This window comes from Gymnogyps californianus, chromosome 7 (assembly GCF_018139145.2).
Source record: "Gymnogyps californianus isolate 813 chromosome 7, ASM1813914v2, whole genome shotgun sequence".
NCBI classification, from domain to species: Eukaryota; Metazoa; Chordata; class Aves; order Accipitriformes; family Cathartidae; genus Gymnogyps; species Gymnogyps californianus.
The window spans coordinates 37,966,168-37,993,558 of NC_059477.1; the positions used below are offsets into that span (position 1 = coordinate 37,966,168).

Genomic DNA, 27,391 nt, shown 5'->3' on the forward strand with positions numbered 1-27,391 from the left:
AAGATTTAGTCCCATCAGCCCTGTCCTGGTTTCAGCTGGGACAGAGTTAACTCTTCTTAGTAGCTCTTCTTAGTCGCTGGTACAGTGCTGTGTTTTGGATTTAGTGGGAGAATACTGTTGATAACACACTGATGTTTTAGTTGTTGCTAAGTAGCGCTTATCCTAAGTTAAGGACTTTTCAGTTTCCCATGCTCTGCCAGCAAGCAGGCGCGCAAGAAGCTGGGAGGGAGCAGAGCCAGGACAGCTGACCCCAACTAGCCAAAGGGATATTCCATACCATGGAACGTCATGCCCAGTATATAAACGGGGGGGAGTTTGCCGGGAGGGGCGGATCGCTGCTCGGGCAATGGTCAGTGGGTGGTGAGCAATTGCATTGTGCATCACTGGGTTTTTTTCCTTCCCCCCCCCTTTTATTTTGTTATATTCCTTTTCATTACTATTATTAATATTAGTGTTAGTGTTAGTATTATTATATTTTATTATTATTATTGTTAATTTTATATTTTACTTTAGTTATTAAACTGTTCTTATCTCAACCCACGAGTTTTACGTTTTTTCCCAATTCTCCTGCCCATCCCACCGGGAGTAGGGGGAGGGGGACGGGGAGCGAGGCAGCGGCTGTGTGGTGCTTGGCTTCTGACTGGGGTTAAACCACGAGAGCCCTGTTTGAGCACAGGCAGGAGGACCCATTTGGTAATGGAGTAGCAAGTGCTAACAGGTGCTAGGAGAGTTCATCTTGGAAAAGAGCTTTTAACAAAGTTACTTGGAGGAGTGAGGTGGATCCCTCTCTGACCACAAGAATAGTTTTGGTGTTTTGCCACTTTTGGCTAGGTCTGTAGTGACATTGAATGTAGAGTTGGAGGTCAAGCTCAGCAAGAAGCAGCGGGCTGTCTGTGGACATCGGAAACTGGAGTGGAGAAGGAATGAACAAGAGTAATTGCTGCTCGCAGACCTCCTGGGTGCAAGGCCTGAGGTTTCACATTGCCAACAAGAGGGGAAGTTAGGAAGGCAGCGGGGTGAAAAGCAAGTGGAGGGGCGTCTGGTGGGGAGGAACAGGTTGCCCTTGCAATTCAGAAAAACTTCCAGGCCTGGGCTGGACTGCAACTAGCTATTCTTCTCCAGGGTTTGCTGTGCAGATGATCAGTGGGTTTGGACAGGAGCACTGTACTAAGGATGACCCTAACTACCAGAGTAGACACAGCTTTTGCGGGTTTTATATTTGAAGTATTAAACTGTTCCTTAAGGGAAAATTTTGTATAGAATTTGGATACGGTGTTATTTTGGCAGCTTAGCAGTCATTAAACTTCCTTTAAACTATTTTGTAACCTTATTTACATCTTTCATAATGTTAACAAAACTTTAATCCATTTTCCTGTAGGCTATTTCAGTTACATTTGGTTGTTTTTGTCCTTCTTACCATAAGAATCAGTGGTCCTTTAAACTATTTTGTAACCTTATTTACATTTTTCATAATGTTAACAAGACTTTAATCCATTTTTCTGTAGGCTATTTCAGCTACATTTGGTTATTTTTGTCCCTGTTACCATAAGAATCAGTGGGTTTGGACCTTACCTTCTTTTCACATGCTGAACCAGTATAGCCACTTCTGCAAGCACAGACATTTGGTCTTATACATCTGCTTCCAAATAGACATTTCTGCTCACAAAGTGCTACAAATGAAAGATAAAGTTGTTTAGAAACACACTTATTCTAAGTCTCGTAATTAGAAAAGGAATATTTAGATGCTTTTGAAAATATTGTGACAAAATATATTATGATTCTGTAGTTTCATATGATGGAGGAAAGGACAATAAATAAAAAAATATTGAGGCATTAAAGATGGTTTACCATAGGCTTTTTCATGCCTATGTGTCTGTTATGTTTATAATTTTCTGTGTTTTTTTTCTTTTCTCCCCAGTGGCGGGGAAAGAGAAGACTGTGCTAAAGTAATTGCCTCAGCTCAGTTGGAAATGGATCAGTGCAAGGCCTAATTTTGAAAGCCAGGATATATTCTGGGCATTGACGGTTGGGTCAGATTTGTGCCAAAATTGATTTTCTTTTGTTCCGATTGAAATAAAATAACAGCTGTTAAAAGATCCATTCTTGACTTGAGCTGAAAAGATATGTTACATATGCACTCCCAAAGGTGATGCTATCACAATAAATAAAAGGGAGAATTTGGTGAATTGCATACTTTACACCTCTGGAAAGCAGGGCATAAGAACATGTAATTTCATGCTCTCGCAGAATCAGTAATGAGCTACTTATTCCAAGTAAAAAGGAATCAGAAACCATTTTTTGTCTTATCTAGAGTACCAGTGTGCTTCCAGAGGCCCATCCGTTTGAAGATATTGTGTTAATAAAAGAATCAGTGTTTTTTTTTTTTACATGAGAAAAAAGATAATCAATTGAATTAGTCAAATTTCAGCCAGTTTTTCATCCTCATTAGCATTTTATATTGTTATGACATTGATTTGGCATAGAGGAAAGAGAACAGCCAATTCATAGGGCACCAACTCAAGAAGAACACACATGTCATAGTATTTTAATTAGATCTCATGAGTTAAACCTTCCATAAATATTGCCAGAATATTGTATCCTAGTTACAGGCAGTCAAACTAAATGCCTTCAAAACTGGTCAGATGTGTATCAACAAGTGGCTTCTTATATTTTCTTGTGTGGCAGAGGCATTTAGGAGGCTGCAAACCATGCACCATTAAGACAGATCTGAAAATACAGTAGGCGCATGTCTATGATCCAATACCATCTCCTTCATCATGGAGCAAAGTGTTCCATCAGATTTGAAAGAGTCTAATGTATCTCTATGAGGGTTTTTTCCACAGAAAATCAACTTCAACAAATTGAAGGAATAAATTCTAGAATTTCAGTTTGTTAGACTTAGGTTCTGATTTTGACACAGATTTAAGCCCATGCAAATTCTTTGTGTTACGATCTGAAGTCTCAGAGAGAGACCAGGCCAGTGAAATTTCTTTAGAAAACGCATAGTGAGATCCTAACCCATCCAAATGTGATTCTCAGAGTGACGCTAATTGTTATAGTGACCTCGGAAGGCCAGCAACAAGATGTTTAACAACATCTGGAGTTTGTATTGGTTTTGTTCTATCAGGTTATCATGGCAGCTAACAGTCAGTGAGGAGGTTGAGATTTTGCCAGGGTAGGGAATATTAAAATCTAAATATGTATGCTGAACTTCAGGTCTGACAGCTACGGGACAGAGAAGTGAAGAAGCAGACTGATTGCCACTCTACGCATCTTAAAAAGGAGAGGCTGTAAACAGCCTGGCAAATTGCTACTCTTAGTAGTACAGTCAGGTAATGAGAGTTCATGCTGTGTCAAAACTACTGACCCATACCATGTCCAGAACAAGAACATGCAGAGACCTGGACATGCTGGTGACCTTCAGGTGCTCCTTTTCAAAAAGCAAGCTGTGTCAGGTGGTTAGCTGCTGTAGGAGTCCAGGGACCTGGAGCTAGCGACTTGCCTTCCTCGTATATAAGCTAGTTGATATATTTCTGCAATTTTGAAAAGGTAAAAGTGCTCTTTTGCTGAAACAAGATTTTAAGAAGCCAGCTTGGTTTTGTTAGGTGTCTGTTGCAAAACACTCAAGACCCAGAATGGGCAGCTGCAAACTTCTGATTTTCTCCTTCTTCTGAGAGGGGGAGGCCCAAGTTTGAATCCTGGGTGTGGATGGGGCAGAGGAGGAATGAAATCATGCTCAAGCTAGAACAGCGTGCTCATCATCTGCCGACTGCTACTTCAGCCCCTCCATGAACTTTGAAAGAACTCAGATTTATAACTGGAAAAATCTTAGCGTTTCATTCACTGGAACAAAAACGTTTCCCAATAGGGAGTGCCTCGTCAGCAGAAGGGGGTCCTTGTGCCCACACCAGTTTTGTTCCCCTGTGTAGTGAGCTAGAAGAGAGAGAACTGTGTATGATATTACTATTACAGAGAACTGTGTATGATATTACTATTATTCATTTGATATGAACTTGGGCTGGGGAAAAATGGAAGTTGATTCTCCTTTCAGCTTGGTAGTGGATAAAATAAGAACAGGTAAGGCAAAGAGAGGTGCACTCTTCTGGAGACCCCTATAGCAGCTGGGGGTGTTCTGGTATGCATGGGTGGAAGAACAGGCATTAGATAAGGTACCAGGCTTTTTTCTGTCTGTGGTTTCTTTGATTCTCAGTTGATGCAAACAAAGGAAAAAAAGGGAAAAGATTTCCTCCTTTTTTATCCTTTGCTACCTGCCTGTCTCTCCCTCTCCACCCACTGGTTCCTGCTGCAGTGCTCAGAAAAACAAGACCTGAGTTCGGAGAAAAGTTAAAAACATTTTGGAAGAAAATTGGAATTGAAATCACAGAGGATAATAACATAGCTGAAGTTCAAATGAATATTTCATAAATGTATTTACAAGGGAAGCTAAGCCACTAAACACTAAAAATGACACAGGCTATGTATACATTATCCTGTACAGATTCAGCAAAGAAAGTCATTTAATAAGCTAAGCTTATGTTAAAATTATAATCAATAAATGCCCGTTTCAAAAAGAGATTTATCCCTGGGTGTTAAAAGAACAGAGCTATAATTTGCATGCAAACTATATTCTTTTTTAAGATTTTTCTTTTTTTAAGGTTTGAAAGGGTTACATAGGAAAGCTAGAAGAAAGGCTGTCTGAGATGTTGTTCAAGGCAGAGAGACAGAATGAGGAAGAATGTTGAGGAAATTATAAGGCTATAAGCTTGACACTTATAACATGCAAATAAAGAGAAGATATTCTGAAGGGCAACGAGGAGCCAGTATGGGTTCAATAATATTAGAACAGAAGATAGCAGCATGAATTTTAATGATGAAGATCCTTCACAACTATAACCTTCTTTACTTTATAATTAATTATTAGAATTATACCTTGATCCTGCATTCAGAGCCTTAAACAACAGACTTATATCCCTGGCCAGAAGCCTTCTGACTTTACTAGGTTGTGTTTTGGCTATATCTGTCAGGGTAATCAGATTGCACTGTCAGGTCTTCACTGCTTTGTTCTAATGTTTCTTTTCTAGCTCAAGAAAAAGAGATGTGAGTTAACATTGCAGGAGGCAGGGGAAGCCATAAGCATGGAGCTTCAGACTGGGTATCTAATATGGAATGGGAAGGAAATCACTGACGAAGACATGGTGATCCTGAGATACTGTTTATGTGTTTTCAGAGAGGGAATTTTTGGAATGTTTGTGCTGCTGTCATGAAAGCTAAAAACAGAGTCAGACAGAAAATATGTTCTAATGGAGGGAGCCTAATCTGTGAAGCTGCTTGTTTCTATAGTTGAGACATGTTGAATATTTCAAACGGCATTTTTTAACCTGTCCTCCCGAAAGGTAATTTGCCTACATTTGCAATACAGTCTGAAACTTGACCATTTTTCCTTAATCTATGACCATCAAAGTCACAGGTATTTATCAAGGATAATGTGTGTATTCCACCGTACACCTTATTTGTTGGGACAAATGACCTATTTTATTGATTCTCTTTCAGAAGCTATTCTGTTCAGTTACAGATGAGTGGGGAGCAAAACTATTCTCTTGACTGACCTCTTTATTTACAGTCTGATAAAAGAGGACTATTGTGTTTTATCTGTTACCAATGTCTCCTAAAAGTCTCTACTTCTACTCTTGCAGAGTTCTGCAGTGTAGTGGTAGCCAGAGACTGGTCTTGCTTTCTGAAGCATTTTCAAAATACTTTAGAGATAAAGTTATTCTGACTTAGACAGTGCCAATCTTCATTGCAACAGAACTGAAAATCTGCTCTAGGTTACTGTCAATGGTGTTGTCTGCTGAAAGGTTGAAACGTTTTGGACTATCACTTGTGATAGAGACCTATGCCCTTCTTTCCTGGTGAAAGTTGGCAGGTAAATCTGGGACATCGGTATTTGCACTTGTAAGTATTTAAATTAATTATTAGGGACCTGAAAGTAGAGAATGTCATGTTTTGCTTTTTCTGGTTTTATAGAAGACTGAGAACAGAAGATTTAGAAAAGATATTATTGTGGCAGATATATCTACTGCTGCCTCCAAACATCTTCTTGACCTGTCCACGTAGGCTTAGGCTTTTGTGAGTTAGAAACTGCACTGATGAAGGTGATCTGTGACTTCTTACTAAAGATAAATCAAAAGTGGATGTCCAAGATGAATTGTCAGTATTTGTCCATTGTCGTCTTTGTTGACTTAATGGCTTACTCTGGCTAGCTATCTCAGTATAGAGGATTGAAACAATTTTTTTCCTTCTGAAAAATGTCCAGAAAATACTGGAAGTCTCTGTAGATCCTTTGGTTTGGTCACCCTACTGGATGTGTGTTAGGAGGTTAATGAGGAAAAAATGGGGTTCAGTGTGTAGATGAAACCTGTATCTCCATTTCCATCTGCCATCTTGATAAGGGCAGCTGCATGAATTCACAGGCTGAAAAGAATGAAGCGGGGGTTATCTAACCTCCTCCTACCCTTGAAAAATGCCCAGAGAAACAATCCAGCCCTAATTGCTTCTGGATAGTGGAGAAAGTACAGTGATTGCTGAGAAAAGTTATCATCTGGATTGTTACTTGTAAAGTGAGATGGAATTTTTGCATTATGAAATGCAAAATGATGAATAATATGAAAATATAATAATAGATAATATAAAGTAATAAATTCATATACAATAGAATAAATAATATATATTGTTTTTATATAGTATGTAACAAAATAAATTAATATAGAATATGAAATAATATTTGAATATCACGAATAATACGTTGCTACTACTTTCTTATCTTATAAAGTGAACGTTTTGCTCTGTTGTTGAGTTTAACAGCCAAAGTCTGTAGTTAAAGCGGTGCAAATCAAGGCCATATTCAGCCTTGTTGCTGATATTATAGCGAAGCACAGAATTTGGGCATACGCACCCAAGCAGGAAAGGGGGTGCCGAGCACAGGGAAACGTCGGGGGCTTAAATTTGACACGGCAGTTTTGCACAGGGGAGTAGTGTGATGAACCAAACGCCTCCTTGCCAGAAATGCACTGGTTCTGGCGGAGTGCATGGATTTGGCCCACTATTTGTGCGCTGCTGGGAGATGGGAAACAGGCCAAAGTAATAAGAGGGCAACAAAAAGATGTAACCAGAGGTTGGTTACAGTCCTCTCTGCTAGCAGCCTGCGCATCAGTGCCAGAGCTGAGGCGAAGGCGAGCACTTCTTTGAGCAAGGGAGGCACTCAGAAGGCTTTTTATGTTTAGGCAGATAAATACATTTGTTTCATTGAGTTCTGGATTTGGGCGAACAGACTCCCATTAAAACACAAAACCAGACTTGCTTTCAGAGGTTACACTTCTGTGCGAAACTTTTATACCTAACATCTGTGAGGATGACGACTTTCTTGTTCCCCTGCTTCCTCCCTGCCTCACTGTGAATGCCCTGGAGCAACATTATAAGACCTCACCATCTGCTCTCTGACAGTAGTCTTCTCTCTTTCTATTTAAAAACCCAGAAATTCCAACCACTTGGTGATTATTTGGGTTTGCTGTGGGACCTAGGACTTTCAGCCAGCTCCTTTTGGACAAAAAGCTGATTTAATTCCCTACTACAGTGAAAACATGGGAAGAAATAGTAAAAACAGAGCGACTAGCAAGTGAACAGATTTGGAGCAAAGTTTCAAAGGAGCTGGTTAAATAGATACATAAAAAGTTGCCTAGGCTTGTGTGCCTGCATAGGACAGCAGAAATTGTTAATGATAGTAAGCCTTACATGCCTTTCACAGGAACAAGCACGATTCATTTATTTATTTAATAAAGTGAGTCAAGAATATGTCATCAACTAATAAATAACTTTAAACATTACCATGTTTGAACTAGAAGACAGCTGGCACAAAGAAACAATTACACAGCCATTGGGATTTAACGAACAAAAGATTTCTGTAAGTAATTACGCTCTGTGAGTGTGAGAGGAAAGAAAGATTGCCCTTTACAGGGGATAATGCCTTGGTATTTTCCTCATGCCCTTTTACTGTAAAGCTAATAACATACATAAACTGAAGTGACCTGTATGTAACAGGCAATAATGGATCTCTTCCTGTTCCAGTCCCTCCACATGCAAATACTTCCAGCTATCTCGGTGGTCAGCCTGAACGCGTAGTATTTACAGGATCGGGCTCTTAGGTTAGCAGATACACAGAATTTCTTTCTGTGCTTAATGCCATCTGGGTATGCAGAATGGGCTACTCCATTTCTTTTTGTCCCTGACCCCTCTTTTTTTACCTCGTATTTCAAATTATTTAATTTAAAGACTACTAATTTTTTCTGACAGGTGGAGCTTAGCGTCCACATAAGTGAAAGATGAGTCAGGTCTCTCTCACGTTGAGGTTGAGTCCAGAAATGTCTTTGAAAGTAATAGTTTTTCTGGCAGCATAAGATTGTTCTGACAAATAAGAGGTAGAATTTAGGTGCTAATCATGTTATGGTTGACTTTTACATGTAACAGAATCATAGAATCATGGAATCATTCAGGTTGGAAAAGACCTTTAAGATCATTGAGTCCAACCATAAACCTAACACAATATACAAATAGTAGAAAATGTAATGTGTAAAGATCTCCGGTGCAACGTGCGTGGCTACAAAACTATAGTAATTAAAGCAGCACTTACGGGTCTGGCACAGCGTTCCTACCCATCCTCCAGAGCACTCGCAGATGTTTGGACCTATACATTCTCCACCGTTCAGACATTTCTGCAGGCAAACAGCTGAACAGATTGACATGAAACAAGTGAGAAGATGTACATGATATATCTGGATGTTCAAGATCTGTCTGAAAGGTGACCTGCCAGGTTTTATTCCATATGGCTAATTTCTAAAGAAGTGAATGTGTTCTATTCATCAGATAATCAGTGTTCAGGACTCTTTGATAGTTGCTTCTTAAGAAATTTATCTTTGATGACTGCCTACTGTGAGCTTTGCTATTTCTAATGCTCAGCTCACCATCAGTTAAGAATACTCTCCATATGATATATTCATATGTATTATATGCATATTATGTGTTCCATGTTATAAATACATAGATTCTCATAGTAAAGTTTGATATGTTTATTGCATATATTATTTCTTCAGAGATCCTGAAAAAGTGAATGCATGTTTTGGTGTATATGTGTGTGAGACACAGACTTCCTTCAGAATTTCTGAATAAATTATTAATATTATAATTTCAAAACACTGGTCCTGAAATAATATTTACTATCAGGATCTAAAGGGTAAAAAGCCATTATTTTAATCTGGTTTATATACAGTATGTCATCTTGATTATAAATTTATTCAGTTTATCTGTCAACACCATGGTAATGAATAGCCACGTAAGGAAAAATATTCCTTGAAAATATTTTAGGGTGAGAGGTTTTTTTTAATTACATTTTTATGTAACTGTAGTCAGATCTGGTAGAGTTACAGAGTAAGAACACATCATTCTCCAAATTATGCACCAAAATGTATCTGGTGACCTTGAGAGTATATCAGTTTGGAAGGCTTTATAGCAGGCTTTAAATAGTTCTGCATTTTGAAATATATGGCATTTCTCTGTAAAATATAACAAAATGTGTGAAGCTGTTAAAACATAAAATCAATGCTTCAAGTTTAATACTATAAAAATGAATTTCCATAACAAGATGTATAACAGACAGCTGCATGAAGGAGAACCAGGGTTCCCCTACGCAGCTTTTTTCCTTTGCAAGCATCAAATGTTTATAGCATTTTGTATTACCTGTACTTAAAACTGGTTTTCTTCAAACTGCTGAAGTAGCAAAACCGATTCTATTCACTACATCATTGTTCTTTAATATGAAAAGAAGATTACAATTGATGTTGACTGGCCTAAGTAGTAATAATCTGTTTGATGGGCAGTAGAGGTGCTTACATTTATTACAGTGCTTTCCCCTCCAACCAGATGGACAGTCACAGACATTTGGGCGCACACATTTCCCTCCGTTCATGCACATGGGATCACAGACACCTGCAGACACATATCAAAGGAAGAACATGGTAGCTGGGAAATGAGGGAAGACTTTACTAGAGACTTATTCGCTGCCTTTCAGAAGGTTCAATTGCTTGTAATTAAAAACCAGAAAAGTAATTTGGATTTGAGAATCTGAAACACAGAGGCTTGATAGCTCCCATAAATCCTTCTGGAAAATGCTGCAGTTTGTGTGGAAGCTCTTTCGGGGAAGATCCAGTAAGAGCTGCCTGACCAGAAAAATGAGAGAGGCATTAATTACAATGATTCTCAGAAAAACAAGTAAGAATTTTCTGTGGCAGCTGTGGACAGACCTAATACTTGTTAGAGCTTTCACTTCCTGATTGGAAAACATGTTCTCAGATGTTCATTTGGATAAGAAAAGACTTGAAGAGGATAGATTGGTTTCACAAAATTTTGGGAATGATTTTGCATTCAACCAAGCATAAAGACTAAATAGATCTATTCCTGCATCGCCTTTTTGCACCATTCTTTGTTAAAGTACTTACCTTTTTACTTTATTCTTTCATACAAATAAGATGTGAAAGCTAAGTTGTTCTTTCAACCACAGGAAACCAGATGATTTTTTTGTTAGATTTCATTAGAAATCTAATTGCTAATTTCTGTGTCTCAGATTAAGCCCTGTATTTATCAATATTGTTGTTTTACAACATCCAACAGTAAAATCTCACTGTTCTGGCACGTGAAACATCTCCCAACCCGCTTTGATACAGGTAGATGCCATAGGCAGATACCCAAAGTCCTCATCTCCTGTTTCTCCTTGCCTGTTACGGTAAGTGTAGGAAGGACCCATCAGAGGCAGTGTAATTTAGAAACATGGCAGTGCTGGTATGATGGGAGTAGGAATGATTTGCCTTTTACATGGAAGAAGGCATTGGATAACTGGGTGAAGACAATAAAGCCATGTTACATACATAGCAAGTGGTTAGACTGGAGTCTGAGAGTCAAGTCAGGAGGAATCCGTCCATGAAGGTCTGAGAACACATTTGTGTTGAATGGCTCCTGCCGTGTTTAAAGCTTTATAGGCACAATGGGATTTCCCAGCCATGGTGGTAATCGGCATCAGCCATCCCTGCTTGCGGAGCCGGGTGGCTGTTGAACACCCAGCTCTTCCTCAGCAGGGAGCTGGCTACTTGCTTCTGCAGGCACCGAGGGGGCTGACCGCTAAAATATAGCATTACAGTGCCTTTATTAGCCTTAAGGTTGTGATGTCTTTTGGCACATCAGCAGTAAGAACAGAACTTGAATACTAATGCTGTAGCAATTCTGATTTTCAAGTCATCAGACCTTTACTGTAGAAGGTGGAATCCTGCAAAGAGCCTCAAAATAGGAATGATTACTAAAAAATAGCATGCAAAAATACAGCAACTGTTATTTGATGGGAGAATAACCTTCTGTTCCTCTCAGGTGTGATCAGGCATTTTTAGATAGGTAGATTTAGATTCCCTAATTATTCCTCTGATGTACTGAAATATTGCTTTTGTGGCTTTTCATGTCCTGGTCTATTCCTTCAGTGCAGATGCCGCTGCACTGGCAGCTTTTAGCACTACGTTGCTGCTCTTGGTTGGCTGCTACATTTGCATTTTGTTCTGTGCCAAGCCTCCTGGATCCCTCAGCGTAGTGACCTGCCCTCAGGCAGGTCAGACTTACCCACGCTTATAAGGGCTGCTTGGATCTAAGCCCTTAAACTGTCGTTCTCTGTCCTTCTTTCTCCGCCTCTCCTGATCCGTGCCATAACCTTGTCCTCTGCTTACTAAGGCTAACAGGGATCTACAGTTCTTGCTGAACTATCAAAAAGTGCTGCAACCACTAGTTAAAACCTAGATGAGTTCAAAGTGTCATGGCAACCGTAACTCTGAAATCGTTTAATCTTTTATTTTCCCTCTTCCTTTTTCTCTCCCTTTTGATCTTACTTCTCCAATAAGGACTTCTGACCTACAGTCTTATGTTGTGTTGTATTTGACTTCCCGTTTCAATTATAAAACAGCTCAGATGATATTCAGAATTTAGAAAAGATGACCCCAAACCATAAAATTTGGTTCTAGATTTCAAATAACCTTATGCTTTGTGATATTCACGGACTATAGTGTCCCCAATGCTAACCTGCTGTCCCAAAATCAGTTGAAAATCTAGAGATTTGATTTTGAGATATTATGAAACTTGGACAATGTCTTCCCCCCACCCCTTAAAAAGTAAAGCCAAGAAAAAGTAACTAGAAGCACAGTAGCACTTGTTCAAATGGGTATTTCTCCTTTTTTTTTGTCCCTTACATTTTCTGTGTATTTTTAACCTTATACAAACAATTACATTTTAAGATATTCCTGGTTGTTTTGTACTGATAGCAGATTTTTAAAATTGTAGAACAACAGACTTTTCCTTCAATTACAGGGAGTCAAACCAGTGTGGTTTTTCATTAACTTTTAGTTTTCAGTTTGTGTATAACTGAACTTGTTCCAGCTCAAATTGCATTGTAATTCAGCAAAACTTTAAGCAACAGGTGAGGTCCAATCTTGGTCTGAGTGAAATATATCAGTTCAAACTGACTTTCAACTTGGGATCTATATCTCTTTTTGTACAGCTGCCTTACAAAGGAACAAGTAACTACGAAAATATAGCATGAACTTCCTTTACGTTGTTTATTGCTTATGGCATCTCTCACTTCGGTGATAAATCCAAAGGAGTTCAATTCAAAGTGAACTAAGGGAAGTACCAAACCTGTTCTGAACTGGAAGGGCACTTCTGACTGCCTGCCCTCTGGGGTGGATACTTTCTCTTCTTGCTAGGGAATGCACAAGCACCTTTATGGAAATGAATGCAGTGTTCTCTCTCCCCTTTTCCTGTCTGACATCTCCATCTTGTTCTCCCTTTCTTTAACTTTCTTAAATACAATTCTGTCTCAATACCCATCAGGCACACTTCAACATTTGTTGATGATAACTAGTCTGGATCCTTTCTAGTCCCACTCCTTGGCCTCTGTGGAGGAGCTCCAATTTGAAAATAGCAAACAAAAATGTTATAGCCTCTCACAGGGAAACTAAATAAATTATCAGACGCTAGGAGAGCAAATCGAATTATTGTAATTCTCCTAGGCACTGGCATGACTTTGAAAAGACTCACATGTCTTTTTTTCCCCTCCCCTTAAAAAAGGCCTGGCATCTTGACCCAAAGACAACAGTGGTTTGATAGGTTTCCCACTGCCTTGGGGACTAGCCCTAATGACATGGATTAAACACATTCGTGTCTTCCCTTTGCTGCAGTTTGGTAGGGTATATCCCTGGGGGTAGAGAGAGACCCGTACTATCAACATATCCTGGGTGCAAGCTTGCTGGCAGTCAGTAAGTATCACTAAAGCTTTAATCCCATTCCCCTGGCTGTCACCGTCGACATTTCCATGCTCTTCAGTAAGAACCGAAGCACAGAATTTCATATGCAATAGTTACCCAATTCTATAACGTGCCACAATTCTATAAGGCCACCGTTTAAAACTAGAAAGGACTTCCGTGATCTTATGTTTTCCAAAACTGGTAAGTTAGATGAGGTAAGCCTATGTTGAAGGTGATAATGCAGGTTAAAGAAAAAAGCATCATTACGTGTTGTATTTCAGGTGAGGGGTGCTTTTGATAAGGTAACAAGCAGCTGCAGGCGTAAAGAAGCCAGACATTTCCTTCAGACTCCCACTGCTTCTGTGGCTTGGAAGACAAAAACTTTTCAAGTTGAACCTAAGCCACCTTTTGATGTAAGTAAGTACCTCATTACACCTTTTCTCGCTAGAACTAGATAATAATAAGTAGTGAAAAGCTTGTAATTTTGTTGAAATAGGACAGTCTTCATCACCACCCTCATAAAGTCAAAACAGAGGGAATATTAAATCAGGCTCCTAAAATCTTGGCAGAAATGGACCCTCTGCAATGTTTCAGGTATACTTCTTGCCGCAGCTGAACATCCATGTCCTTTCCTGACAATGAGACTGCACAGACTATTTCTTTCTGAATCAAAAATTACCTGTCATGGCATATCCTGAGCCATGCTGCTGATGGGGAGACAGCGCGTCACGCTGCAGTGCTGATTAGAAGATGTAGTTTTCAAGACAACTTTTCTTTTTTTTTTTTTTTTATATGCCCTGTAGAAGCTGAGAAAATTGACCTGCTTCTGGATGCATTCTGCCTTTGGATGGAAGAGAGAAATAGCCTCAAGCAGTAACATCTGTGTGGGCCAGCTAAGGTAATGCATCAGGCTATAGCTTACTGACAAAGAACACAGAAATGCGGCCAAAAGCACCTACTGGTAGACACATACTTCAACGTATCCTTTAAGTTACCATCCCTGTGCTGTCATTTATATGTGATTCACAGGCACTGCTTTTATTTCTGGCTGGTGTTGGTTTTGGACTGTCTTCTCTGCGGATATAGTGCATATTTCAACTTGCTCTTTCTGTTGCTCTTTTGAGGAGCAGGAAGCTTGATCAGTCGCAGTTTTGGCTTTTGTATGTGTACATATTGTTTTAATGTTCATTTTCTCCTTTCTGCTTAGTGGTTATCTTGATTCGGTGTGATATTCTCAAAACCAAAGAGCTGTAGCTGGGGAGATATGACACAGTAAGGACACAGAGCATGGGACAGATTTAAAAATAACACCGACTGGTCTTGTCAGGAAAATACAGATGACAGAACTCAAGCTGAGAACAAAAATGAAACCAGTAGAAGTGAATGCAGTGGGGTTGTGTGTTAAAACTGGCACTTCTAGTCCTTTTCCGATGTTTATAGGTAATGTACATCACCTATTGATAAAACACAAAAACCAGGGAGAAGCTCTGTGCCAGGAATGGGATGATCTTGAGACTGCAGCCTTAAAATGTAGGGAGGTTGCTGATTTTTTTGTAGGATGAGAACTGGAGGGTCAGGTCAGCCGTTTCATGAAATAGCACAGTTCAATTGATCGACTGGAAAGAAGGTTCCCCATCTCTCTGGATGCATTATGCATCCCAGCAGCACTGCTCAAATGAAACATTATCCTGACTGCAGTAAGGAAACAATTGGTTGGATGCTTCTAGGCTCCAAATAAAGATTTGATCTTGCTGAAAGATCTTAATCCTTTGAAAAAATGAATCACAAAATGGGTGTGTTCTGGCCAAAAAGGGTGTTTCTAACACAAGGCACCATCGTTTGGATTCTACTGCCCTGACACTAGCAGAAACTAGTCGAGGTAAAAAGTGTCATTCTCCCCTTCAAAGGGTATAACTGATGCTCAACAGATCATTAGCGAGATGGATGTACCAATATATCTGCTGCTGTGAAGGTCCCAAATGCACATAGCTCTGAAAAACATGTTATGGATTCGGGACACAAGCAATTTCTGGTCCCTTTTTTTCTATTTCCAAGGGCAGTAAGGAACTAGTTTTGCCTGTGCTGAGTTTTAGGCACATATGTTTTTCCAGAGAGTGATTTTCTCTGGAATTCCTCATCTATGTTGATTTGGATTTTTAAATAAAGGAATAACTTTCTCTCCAAGCTCTATCAGAGTAACCTCGGATGTGTGATCCACTGAATGTCAGTAATTATAACCACAGATTAAATTTTAAGAAGAAGGAATACTTGTCATGTAATAAAATTGTTAGCAATTTTTGTGCAAGATTCTCCTAAAATTTGGATCCTTATCCATAGCAAGCTACCAATCATTTTGAGGTTTGCTCATCCCTATTTCTTGCTTCACATATCTCTGACAGAGATGCAAAGCACTTCTTCAATAAATTACCTTGCTGAATGGTAAAAATGATCTGGTAGAAACCTCTGAGGGATGCAGTGCGGGAGAACAAATTACTACAAGACACAGAGGGAGCTGTAAATGTAATTGTGATGGGTGTGGTGACAGTTTGCATTTATAATATATTCACTTTACCACACAGCTCTAGCAATATGAGTTAGTTTGCATGACCTAGCACACATTTCAGAAGAAAAAAACAGTCTGAAAAATTGTAGACCATATAGATAGCAGTGCAATGCCAGTGCTTTGCCTAATTGTGTCTGGTCTTCATTCTGATGCGCACTCTGATATACCTATGGGGCCTTTTAGAGATGTGAAAGCAGGAAATAAATCTAATTTAGGTATTAGTTCAGGAAAAATGGGAAAAATGATTAATGCTGTACGGCAAAACTACTGAGGTGCTAGGCTAAACTCCGAGTGTCGGTGTGTAATGTACTGCATTCCTGTTTGCTGTCCTGTCACTCTCATCAGATGATAACATTTTCTAGCAGTTAAAGAGGATCCTGGTCTCTCCATCTGTACTTCCAAAAGATTCCCTGGTAGTGTGTGGTAGGCAAGACTCTTAAACCTCAGGAAGCTGCGGAAACCAATGAGGGATTGTCACTCCAATACAGACAGGGGACTCTCCACTCTCCTTGGACTGAAATGGTTCGCCCTCTAGGTCTCCTGATCTTCATTTTGCCTATTGTCTCTTGTCAGGTGAAACTCTTTCTAGAGATACAATGTTATGATGTTTGGATAGCTGCAAAATATTTCAGCGTCTTTCAGAATGAAAGCCACTATAAACAAAATAAGCATGTGCAGGTGGACATTTTTATATTTGGGGAATATTCTGCTAGGAACCATCAGATTTTGAGATCATTAGCAAAACCTTTTTCTCATTTACTGATTGGTTTTAGTCTGATTGCAACACTATTAATTTGAAAGAGACTATAGCTATAATTTATTCTCATCTTTGCAACTGTTAGTATATAATTAATGCGGGGAATTGTAAAGTATACTCTCAGCACAGTTTATATTCCCATCTTGTTAGGGTCTTGGGTTTGGTAATATTTTCTCTTCATTGAAGAATGCTCTGTGTTTTATTAGGTCAGTGAACCATTTCAGCATGTGTATAAATTGTTCTGTTGAGCTGCTTTCTTGTCATGCTTGAATAAGAAGTGAAAGAGGATTCTCATATACATTGTTTTCCTCTGTTGATTGTTTTTGCAGCTTCTGTGCTTGCAGTATGACCTGCCATTTAGGCACATTTTCATTGCGCTGAGTGGGCTAAGCCGTTGCCTATGCTTGATGCAATTTGGTTTGTTTTCGTCTGTACAAAGGAAAAGGGAGATTCAGGCAGAATAACTGAAGAGAACCGCATTGGCATGGGAGACACAGTCTCAAGCCAAGAAGACCAGCCACAGGCCACTGTGGTCCAGCTGATAACCCAGCCGAAGGGCGAGGACCTCAGGTGGGAGCCCGGTCAGGGGGTTCGGAAGAGGACTGCTGTCTGCATTGGCACTGCACTAATCTGTTAGTCATCCTGTTATTATCTGCCTTAGAACGTAAGCCAAGGCTTACTTGGGAATCGATGCTGGAGAGGATTGTCTTGCCAATGTCTTTTTGTGGATAAACAGACAACATTCATCTCCAGAATTGTCCGTCCTCTGGGATTTTCAAGTGGTAGATCCCATGCCCCTTTTTTAAGAGACATTTTAAAAATATTTTAGTTAAAAATAGACCCCCAAAAGTATTGTTTCTTAAATCGATTAGTGGAAAAAAGCACTTATCCTCACACAGAAGCCCACTGCAAAGAGAAATGCAGTAATTCAGGAATCCCTGCTCTTTAAGTATGCGTTTACATACAGCAACAGGTCTGACACATTTCTTTAGTGCCTTTAAGATACAAGTAAAGAAATACTGGCTCAAAACCTACATTTTCTACTCTAGTAAAATTCATGCTGTAGTCTGTGAATGTTTTGCTTATGGAATGAATAAAAATTTAATAAGGCTTTTGGGCTTATTTAGGATATATATTCAATTCTTACCCAGATATATTCTTGTTCTCTTCCTGCAAAATAAATTTAGACAACTGCTTGTGCTCAAAACCCCTATTAAAATAAATGCATCAGCTACATATATATGAATAAAATGTAGCTTTTAAGAAAGGCCAACTAATGGTTTTGTCACAAATCCTTACTAAGAGTAAGCAGAGAGGAGCACTGCTCTGAGAGCAGACCACAAACCAGGTTGTACCTTGAGTCACTGTCTCCCCTTTGGCTCTCTCCCTTTCCCCGGGAAGTCAGAGCTCTCCGCATTCGCCCCAGGCAAGATGCATGGATCATGTTGTGTTCAGCTGAATGGGAAAGACAGCAGTAGCCCTGATTTTTTTTCTTCGTCTTCTGTTCTATTTCCTACCCAAGGAAGGAAGATGACATTAATATGAACCTATTCTGTTATATGGGCTGGAAAATCAAGTAAGAACTGAGACCAGTGTTTCCTTTTGCTGTGTCTCCGGACTGCGCACCAACCAGTCAAGCCAACCTGCCAATCTTTCTACTTCTGTCACAAAACTAATGCTTTTAGCAGTACGTTACAAGTCTCTCTGCTATGAGCAGCTGTTTACTTATTTCCAAACACCCACTATCTGAGGATATTGGCCATCCAGAAATCTTGGACAAATAGTTGTTGCCTTTGAGCGCATCCTTGACATCTGAAAAGCAAGTCTAACGCAAATGATTACTCCATCCATTTAGATGAGATACGTGGATTGTTCCCTGCTCGGTTGTGTGGGAGGGTATGCTGGACCTCTGGTTTGCAAACTGGCTGATTTTAGATAGCTTGAGTCAATCTGCCTACTCAGTGAAGGCATTCCAGAGCATATATCACCTGTTGACAGGATGATAACTCGATGGAATTCTAATTTGTTGAGCAGTAAAACTTCCTGCTTATGCAGCTGGCAAGGCAGTAATCTACAGAAACAACATGAGGAGACTGGAATATGGGAAATCAGTGACTTTCATAATATGACATTGCTTAGCAAAAAGCTACCTTTGAAACCCAGTGTTCACATTTCCAATTAGTTTGCCTCTAGCTCTCATGCAAGTAAAGTCCTCACGGTACCGGGAAGGAAAAAGAGAGGGGGAGGGAAGAGGAGCAAGCAGAGCTGGAAGAATGAGCGTGAGTTATATTGTGCACTGCGTATTGGCTATAAATCCTGCCTGCAGGAATTACTGAAATGGAGAAATAGTTATCTACTAACTTTGAGCTCCAATCTGCAAAGTCCTAATGTCAGTGGGATGATTTATGTGATACAAAGTCGGCAGGATTTAGCCTGACACGATAAAATAGATGCATGCAGAAACATGGTCTCTGTTTTAAAACGTACGTAAACTCCAGCTAGCTGGCTGCGAGACGACTGGCAAGAAGGTACGCTGCCGAAAGAGATGCCAAGGTCAGGCTGCAGGTGTGCTTGGTATTCTGGAGAAGGGAGGAGGAGGATGTTCAGCATTTTCTCCTGTGACCTTTGCTTGCTGATGAGCTCCAGAGGGAGCTGTGGCTTGCCTTTTTGCTCAGAGATGAACTCACTAGAAGCAGATAGCAGCGGAGAAGGGATAAACTTGTGGTCCCATGAATTTCTCTTTTTCTCCCCTTCTCTTCACTCCAACCCTTCACAAGAAAACTCAGCTTTTATTAGCTTGCCTTTTTAAAGAGTTGTTTCTAAAGCAGTCCTATGAAAATACGTGTGGTAAATAAATGAAATCTAACCTATTTTCTTTGTTTATAATTTCTGTAAGGATGTAGTAGAAATCAGTGTGAACACTGCTTTAAAGCCTCATGAACAGGAGTGATATCTGAGGATTGTTACAGCTGTGCATTTTTTCAAAAGGGAATTTAAAACTACGTGCGAATAGCTTTTCTTTAGTATTAATGTGGAGTATGTTTGTTTGATGCAAAGTCGATTCAGAAATATATTTTATTTTGAGGTACTGCCAGCATTTGCCTCTTTCCGCTCAACAAGACTAATTATACTGAAAACAATGCATGGCAAGCGAGGATACAAGGCTGTACGATTGCTGAGGCATAACCATACATTTCACTGTCGGCTCTGACACCCACTCATCCTGGGTGTGGGTGTCTGGTTTGCATAATCACCAGGCAGTTATTTATCAGAAAACACACCAAGCAAAGCCTTATATTTCAGCTGGCAGCCAATCAGAGCTGGTTGATTTACACGTTTTTTTGAGACGATGTTTATTTACATACAAAACAAACACAGACTTTCAGGCTGAATGCCTTTCTCCGTACACTAAGGAAGCAAAGAAGTGTAAGCCCCAACGGCAAAAACGTGGTGCTGCCACTCTCTCCTGCATGTTTCTGGCTGTCAGGCAAAGAGTATTAGAAATGCCAAACTGTACAGGGATGGAAGTGAAAATCCTAAGGCATGTTGCTATATGTTTAAAATAAACCAATAGGGTATTTGGGTTCGGTTTAGAAATAACCTGTCTTTGACTGGTTGCCATGGCTTTTAGTTTTAATTATCTCCTTCAGTTGAGAATCTGAAGCTGCCAAAAGCAAACAGAAGCTTTTGTTTCTCTGTTCACGCAGGTGAGATACTAAGATGGAAAGAGAAATGTCTAAAAGCAGTGGAAACAATGCCAAAATATCCAAGGGGTAAAAGTGACCAAAAACCTGATTGGACTTACTTTTCTCTTTGCCTCTAAACACTGTTCCTACCTAAAAAAACCCAACCTTCATAAAACTGGTATCATGACAAATATGCACTTTGTTTAGAGTATGTGAATTCTTTATTCTGTTATTTCAGTTATGGATATTAAGGTGCCTTTTTATGATATTTGTTAAGATGAAAGAAGTAGTTATGAGCATTAATAGCTGGAGAAACAGACACCTACAATTATTATTATTATTATTATTTTGTTGACTCATCACAAGGACAAATGTCTGTCCCACTTGACCAGCTGCTACTTACATCTGAGTTGTGAGACACTTGGGTTCACACATTAGGAACAACCCTAATGTACGAATTATCTCCAGGATGGGCATCCAAGTGCTTCTGGCTTCCCTGACTTCACGTAGCTCCATCAAAGGGGTCATCCAGAAGTGTGTTATGGTACCGTGAGCCTGCAAACTGTAGCACCCCTACTGTAATCAGGGCTGTGCATGGCAGCAATTTTCCCCTTGCTCCAACTCCATGTCAGAGCATACTAAAGCTGAAATCTAAGGGTTTACTGATGCAATTCATATCATTATTAGTAGGTTTCAGAGATAACTGTGCAAAACCTGTGTACTGCTGTGTATAAACAATGACAAAATTGAAAAGACTGCCAATTTCAAGCATTCGCTGCAGGTTCAGAAAGGTAATGCTTTTGTTCAGATCACTGTTTCTGAAAAGACTATTTCTCAGTTTTTATGGTTCATGGGAAATTTCCCAAACCCACAAATATTTTCCCAAACTAAAGATCAAGAATGTGAGGCTGCTCTGCATGTAATACATGGGTGCGAAACATCTTCAGACTTGTCTTTCTTAGTCTTAAGTTTACTCACTCTATCTTGATAGGTTTTATTAGGCAGGTAATAAATCCACCCAATATTTCTAAGATTAGAGACTCAGTGTAAATACATAGTAAAGTTGATTTGCTGTCAGACATTTTTGAAATTGTACTGGAAGTGTAAAAGGACTAAGGACACTGAAAAATCGTATTCAGAGAGTGAAGAACAACTAAAATAATGATAAAACCCCTCACAAGGAATAGTTTTTCTCAGAATTGTCACATTCCTTATTTTGGCTAAGCCAGCTGTACATTTCTTAGCGTGGGGTAACCTGGCAGCAACAGGTTAGACACCGCCGAGCTATGATTTGGGCTACAGGTTCACCTCTGGCCGTTCCTCTGAAAATGTGGTACATTGTCCTGGTGGTTTGCAAATGGGAGCTGTTGCAGTATTAAACTTCCAGTAAACTTTGTATCTAGTTACAGTTTTGCTATTGTCATGTATGTAGTTCTTTTCCTTACTCTTTGTGTGTCGTGGCTTAACCCCAGCCAGTAACTAAGCACCACGCAGTCGCTTGCTCACTTGCTCCTCACCCGTCCCAGTGGGATGGGGAGGAAAATTGGAAAAAAAAAGTAAAACTTGTGGGTTTAGATAAGAACGGTTTAATAACTAAAGTAAAATAAAATAAAATATAATACTAACAATAATAATAATAATAATAATAAATAATAGTAATGAAAAGGAATATAACAAAAAAAAGAGAGAAATAAAACCCAAGAAAAGACAAGTGATGCACAATGCAATTGCTCACCACCCACTGACCAATGCCTGAGCAGCGATCCGCCCCTCCTGGCCAATTCCCCCCAGTTTACATACTGGGCATGACGTTCTATGGTATGGAATATCCCTTTGGCTAGTTCGGGTCAGCTGTCCTGGCTGTGCTCCCTCCCAGCTCCTTGCCCACCTCCTTGCTGGCAGAGCATGGGAAACTGAAAAGTCCTTAACTGAGAATAAGCGCTACTTAGCAAGAACTAAAACATCAGTGTGTTACCAACATTATTCTCCCACTAAATCCAAAACACAGCACTGTACCAGCTACTAAGAAGAAAATTAACTCTATCCCAGCCGAAACCAGGACGTTGTATAAGGATATTACAACTCTGAACAAGCTGTAATACCCTGGGCAACTCAGGGCACAGCTGGGTCCTTAAAGGCAACAGAAAAGATGCTCAAATCCAGAGAAAACCCTCTCTGTAAAGTAGAAATCTACTGGTTTTTTTTCTGATTCCTTCTTGCCATATCCTCCCCAGAAAGGTTAGCAGAAGCACTGCACGGATTATCTCCCAGCTGGGTTTCTGAGCACCCAGGCACACAGCCCAAGGGACCGGTCTCACCTCTGCTGAGTCAGCTGCCCAAGAGGCCACAGGATTATCGAAATTAATTTGATAAATGTATAAATACATATATATACTGCTAGTGACACTGCAAATGAGACAGAATGAGCTACATGATACATCAGCTCTTTTTGGAACGTCAAATGGTACTTTTAATATGTTTTATTTAAGAAAAAGGGGTTTGGTAGTGGAACTTCTTCATGCTACGAATTTATTTTCCACTTTTTCATTTGTCTATGTGTAAACAAGTTAGGAATACATATCTATGTATATACTCCTAGCCTTTAAGTGTATGCCATGTACGTCAACTGATCCACCAATCAGGTCAATGCCTGATTGAAAATGATATAAAATCATGCCTAAAAAAAGGTATGAAATGCCTTTCGCATTTGAACTCTGAGATGTATGGGGCTGAGAGCAGCCTCCAACTGATGGGAGCGTGAGTTTTCTCCATTTTGTTCGTGGGGGAAGGTTTGCAGATGTCAGCTGAGACTCAGTTCTGCCATGTGCCCTGCAGTCCTTTGCTCCAGAGGAGCGGAGAAATCTGGATCCTCTGGCAGAGGAGAGAGAAGCTATTTCATATTGACAACAATGATGAGACATACAGCTCTAATAGCAACTGCTTGTTGTGAAAAGCTTGTGAATAACCTACTTCTTTCTATGGATCGTGATACCCATCCCATGTGCGATTGATTTTAAGCAAGAAAAAAGAAACATTACTCAACATTTTTTACCTATTAACAGTCAGTGGCCAGTAAGAGTAAGTAAATAGTAGTATTTGCCTTCTACTTAATCATGTTTCTCTTCATTCATCACAGACACAGGGCCTTCATTTTAGTTTTTATAACACCAGGCTAAATAAAACAGACTATATAGTGGTTATTGAAGTAGAATGGAGGCTGAGATTGGACAGAACAAAAATATTTTCATCATATCAGAATGCTTTTTTGGAAAAGATTATACCAAGATGGGCAACAAAATCTCATAAACTTTTTGAAAGTGGAAGGAAACATGCTGTGGGTTGGTAGCAGTTGGAGAATTTAGGGGAGTGCTTTGCTAGATTGCAATCATGATCACCTCTTTTTCCTTTGATCTGTCTGGAGATGTGGTAGTATCTTTAAAGCTGGAAACAACACTTTTCTAATGTTCTCTAACTTCAAAAACAAGATGCTAAACATAAGGTTTTTTTCCTCCTTTCTTCCCTCCAGCTTGTTCCTGACAGAACAGACTATTCAACTGTGTACTTTGCAGCCAGGCAGAACTGTGCATCGTGATTCTCCCTGCTGAAGGAGGAGAGAGCTGTAGTATGGGGACTGAGAGGGCTTTTGTGGCTGGAAGGAATTTTTTACTAGCTTTTTTTTCTCTGTGTGTGAGAGACATAAAGTGCTCTGGAAACATACAGATCCTTCCTGCCAAGAATGGTTGTTTTCACAGCTCCCCTTTTGCCAATTTCAAACTGGTTAAGAAATAATTAAAAAAAAAAAAAAAAAAGTTTTCACATACATATCCTAAACTCCCTGGGTGACAGATATTGTTAGGCAATAGAGTTTGTAAAAGTGCCAGAATAACCTGTTTCCCCAGAAGAATAGAAGAATCGAATATGAATACTGATGCTAAGGTGAAGAGGGAGTTTTCAGTGACAAGAACAAAGGCAAGGCTGAAGCATTATTAACCAACTGTCTTAATTAAGCCAGAAGTGTGATGTTGTAATATTTTTAAGGATCTCAGTCAGCTGCTCTGCCTTTGACTTTAATTTTTTCCCCAAAAAATCTTTAATGCAAAATAATTAATTCATCTCCAAATATGAGTGTTACTCATTCTGAATGCACGAAATATTTAGAGAGGATTCTAGCAGAACGTTCTACTCTACATTGACTTGGCCTAATGCTGTTCTAATTAACAAGTTGGTTTTAGACATAACGTAGTGCTATATGTGCTTTGATGGAAAGATAGGAGATCACGGCATAAATCCAGACTAAATATTCTGTTGAAAATGCACAAAAAGGAGAAAAACTGTTTAAGAGTCAGAGACCATTGGAAAGCAAAGGCAAGTTTGTTACTTACTTTTCTGACACCTTCTTCCAGTGTAGCCCTCGGTACAGGAGCACACATTGGTTCGAACACAGTGACCACCGTTCTTACAAGGGGGAATGCAAACAGCTGGTGAAAGGAAAGCAAAAGTTTTGTGCACCGAAATCAGACGGGATCAACGTTGCCTAAATATAGGTGCCTTATTTAGGTGCCTGTGTTGGGAGACCAGCCTGCAGAGGCTTTTTTCTTTAGTTGGGGTAGAGAGGGTGTCTCTCCAAAGGGCGATTCGGGCAGATGCCGAGCTGGAGATCCTGATTCTCTCTTGTTTGTGGAAAGAATGTGGGGCATGATTCCTAGCACCTAAGGCTCTCTTTTAGATACCTGCAGTTAAGTGGTCAGAATATTCCTGAGAATCTCTTAGGTTTTTAACTCTAGCTAAAGGGCTTCTTCAAGGTATTCTGCCCTTGAAATATAGATCAGTGTTTGGTATTTGCTAACTTGGTGTTGGTACTATTTCTTCCCCCTTTCTCAATGAAGCAGAAGGAAGGGCTTTGCTTTTCTTCAGCATCCATCCACTATCTCCCCATATCACTTCCATATCCCACAAATGTGGATATTTAGTTTCAAGTTTTAGTTCTGTCTAAACCATAACACTTAAGGATAAAAATTCCAAATCACCTAGATGTTGAAAATCACCTTCCATGTTGAACCTCACGAGAAAGATCATCAAATTACAGAGTCTGTATCATTTTCACTCTCTCCTTCACCCCCAACTTCACAAAAACAAATTGCTTCCAGCAAGCTCCATTTGCAATTAGATTTTTGTGTGTGAATCATTCACTTGCAAAAATATGCATTGGGATTGCATTCATCTAGGAACTCCAGGGAAACAAAAGAGAGAGAGAAAGAGAAAAGAACATTTAATATTGAAATAGTTCAGGTTTGGTAATAAGAGTATATTTATATTCCCAGGTTCAGGAGGGGTTTTTAGAGCCATGCTCAAAAAAATGAAAAGCAAGTAGTACAAGCACAGGGGCCTTCCTGCTATTTGAGCCTTAAACATAGGTTCCTCTCTCCTGTCTATTCCGTCTGAGCTAATGGGTAGTTAAAGTATTCATTTGTTTGACTTTTGCAGCACAAAGTGAGCAAGAAGCCCGAGATACTGTTAGCCTCTGTTCAGAGCTCTCCCCTTTAGGACAGGGATTCAAAATCAGGTCCTGCTCTATGTCAGGCAGAGCAATATTTGATCAGATCTTCGAGCAGGGATCTGAAGAAGTCCTACACAAGTTTCCAATCCACTACACTCTAGGATGGTCAAGTAGGTGATATTGTGAGCCCCATTCGAAGATAAATTATCATCTGGCTCTGAAACACAGTATAGTACACACTATAGAGTATGCAAAATGAACAAAGTAGAGCCATGCTTTATCATTGCATTGAATAGTTGCTAATTAGTGATATAACTGACTTCAGATAGTTTTAGATTAATTGTTTAGTTATCATTACTGCCATTATAAATAAGTGCTTACTCCTTCACAATACCATTAAGAACAATATAATGTGGATTTACGACAGACTATAACATCAAAGGAGCACACAGGAAGTTATGACAAGGAAAGTCTCTGGATATACTTCATGTGGGGGCAGGTAATGATATAGGCTGCTGTTTATATTTTAAGCCTGGATCCTTTATCAAGATGATAAATAGAACTTTCTTACCTCTCTGGCACTGTGGCCCGTAGAAACCATAAGGACATGTACACATGTTTGGCCGTACACAGATTCCTCCATTCAAGCACACAGGATTGCACACAGCTGTATGTGAATATAAGATAACTCTATGAATCTCTTATAATTTTGACTTTTTTAGAGTAGGCACTCTTTCGCTGCTGTACATGTCATTAGAATAAACGTTTCTAGTAATATTGCGATAAATTTCGCACAATCCTTGCTGGTCAGTTGTGCTGCAGCATTTATTCACTGTCAGCACAGTGGGAGCATTTCAGTGGTGTTTTAGCATAGCTTGGGGGATGAAATAAAATATAATTTAATAGTTTATTTCTGATGTCTTCCTTTGATTTGCACAGTTCATTTGCTTCCAGTCTAGTATCCTCACCAAACACGATCCCAAGGTAGTAAAATGTAGTCACGTTGCATACAGCCTGGATAACCTGGAGATGAGATATTAACCATTTGCTGCTTTGTTTGAGTTCAGCGGAGCATCGTGGCATTTCCGTGAAGTTGAATAGGTATGCACCGCAAAACCTCTGTTTGTTCTGCCTCATTTAAATGCCAGTTCCCACAACATATTGGCTTATGCATCACCAACGAAGCCACTGGCTGAGCTCCCTTTGCCTCTTTATTTATCTGTTATTACTGTAGATGATCTAACAGGCATTAGGAATTAAAAGCTGTCTTGCATATTTCTATGCGGCAAGTACCTGACTGTTGAAAAAAAAGTATTAGAATTGCAAATTAGTTTAGTTGGCAAGTTAGTGTGTGAGGAATAAGGAATCTGATAAAGGTTTCTTTGTAAAGCAGAGTGACACTTTAAAACAGTCTTTTTCCTTCTGTTCCCTTTGTCTTTCAGTATCTTACAGAATAGCCCATTAAATAAATTAAATACATTTAAGCTTAAATAAATTAAGGGTCACTAA

General features: G+C 39.5%; 1 protein-coding gene across 1 annotated transcript in view; it reads right to left on the bottom strand.

Annotated features, from left to right (window-relative positions):
- The window catches only part of LOC127018516 (von Willebrand factor D and EGF domain-containing protein-like), a 191,759-nt gene that overhangs the window by 7,602 nt on the left and 156,766 nt on the right, over positions 1 to 27,391 (bottom strand). The window contains exons 24-28 of the mRNA XM_050900208.1: positions 26,454 to 26,549; positions 24,768 to 24,863; positions 9,940 to 10,035; positions 8,684 to 8,779; positions 1,573 to 1,670 (exon numbers count right to left, since the gene is read on the bottom strand). Coding sequence (XP_050756165.1) covers positions 1,573 to 1,670; positions 8,684 to 8,779; positions 9,940 to 10,035; positions 24,768 to 24,863; positions 26,454 to 26,549 — 482 coding nt within the window. The remainder of the gene's footprint in view (positions 1 to 1,572; positions 1,671 to 8,683; positions 8,780 to 9,939; positions 10,036 to 24,767; positions 24,864 to 26,453; positions 26,550 to 27,391) is intronic.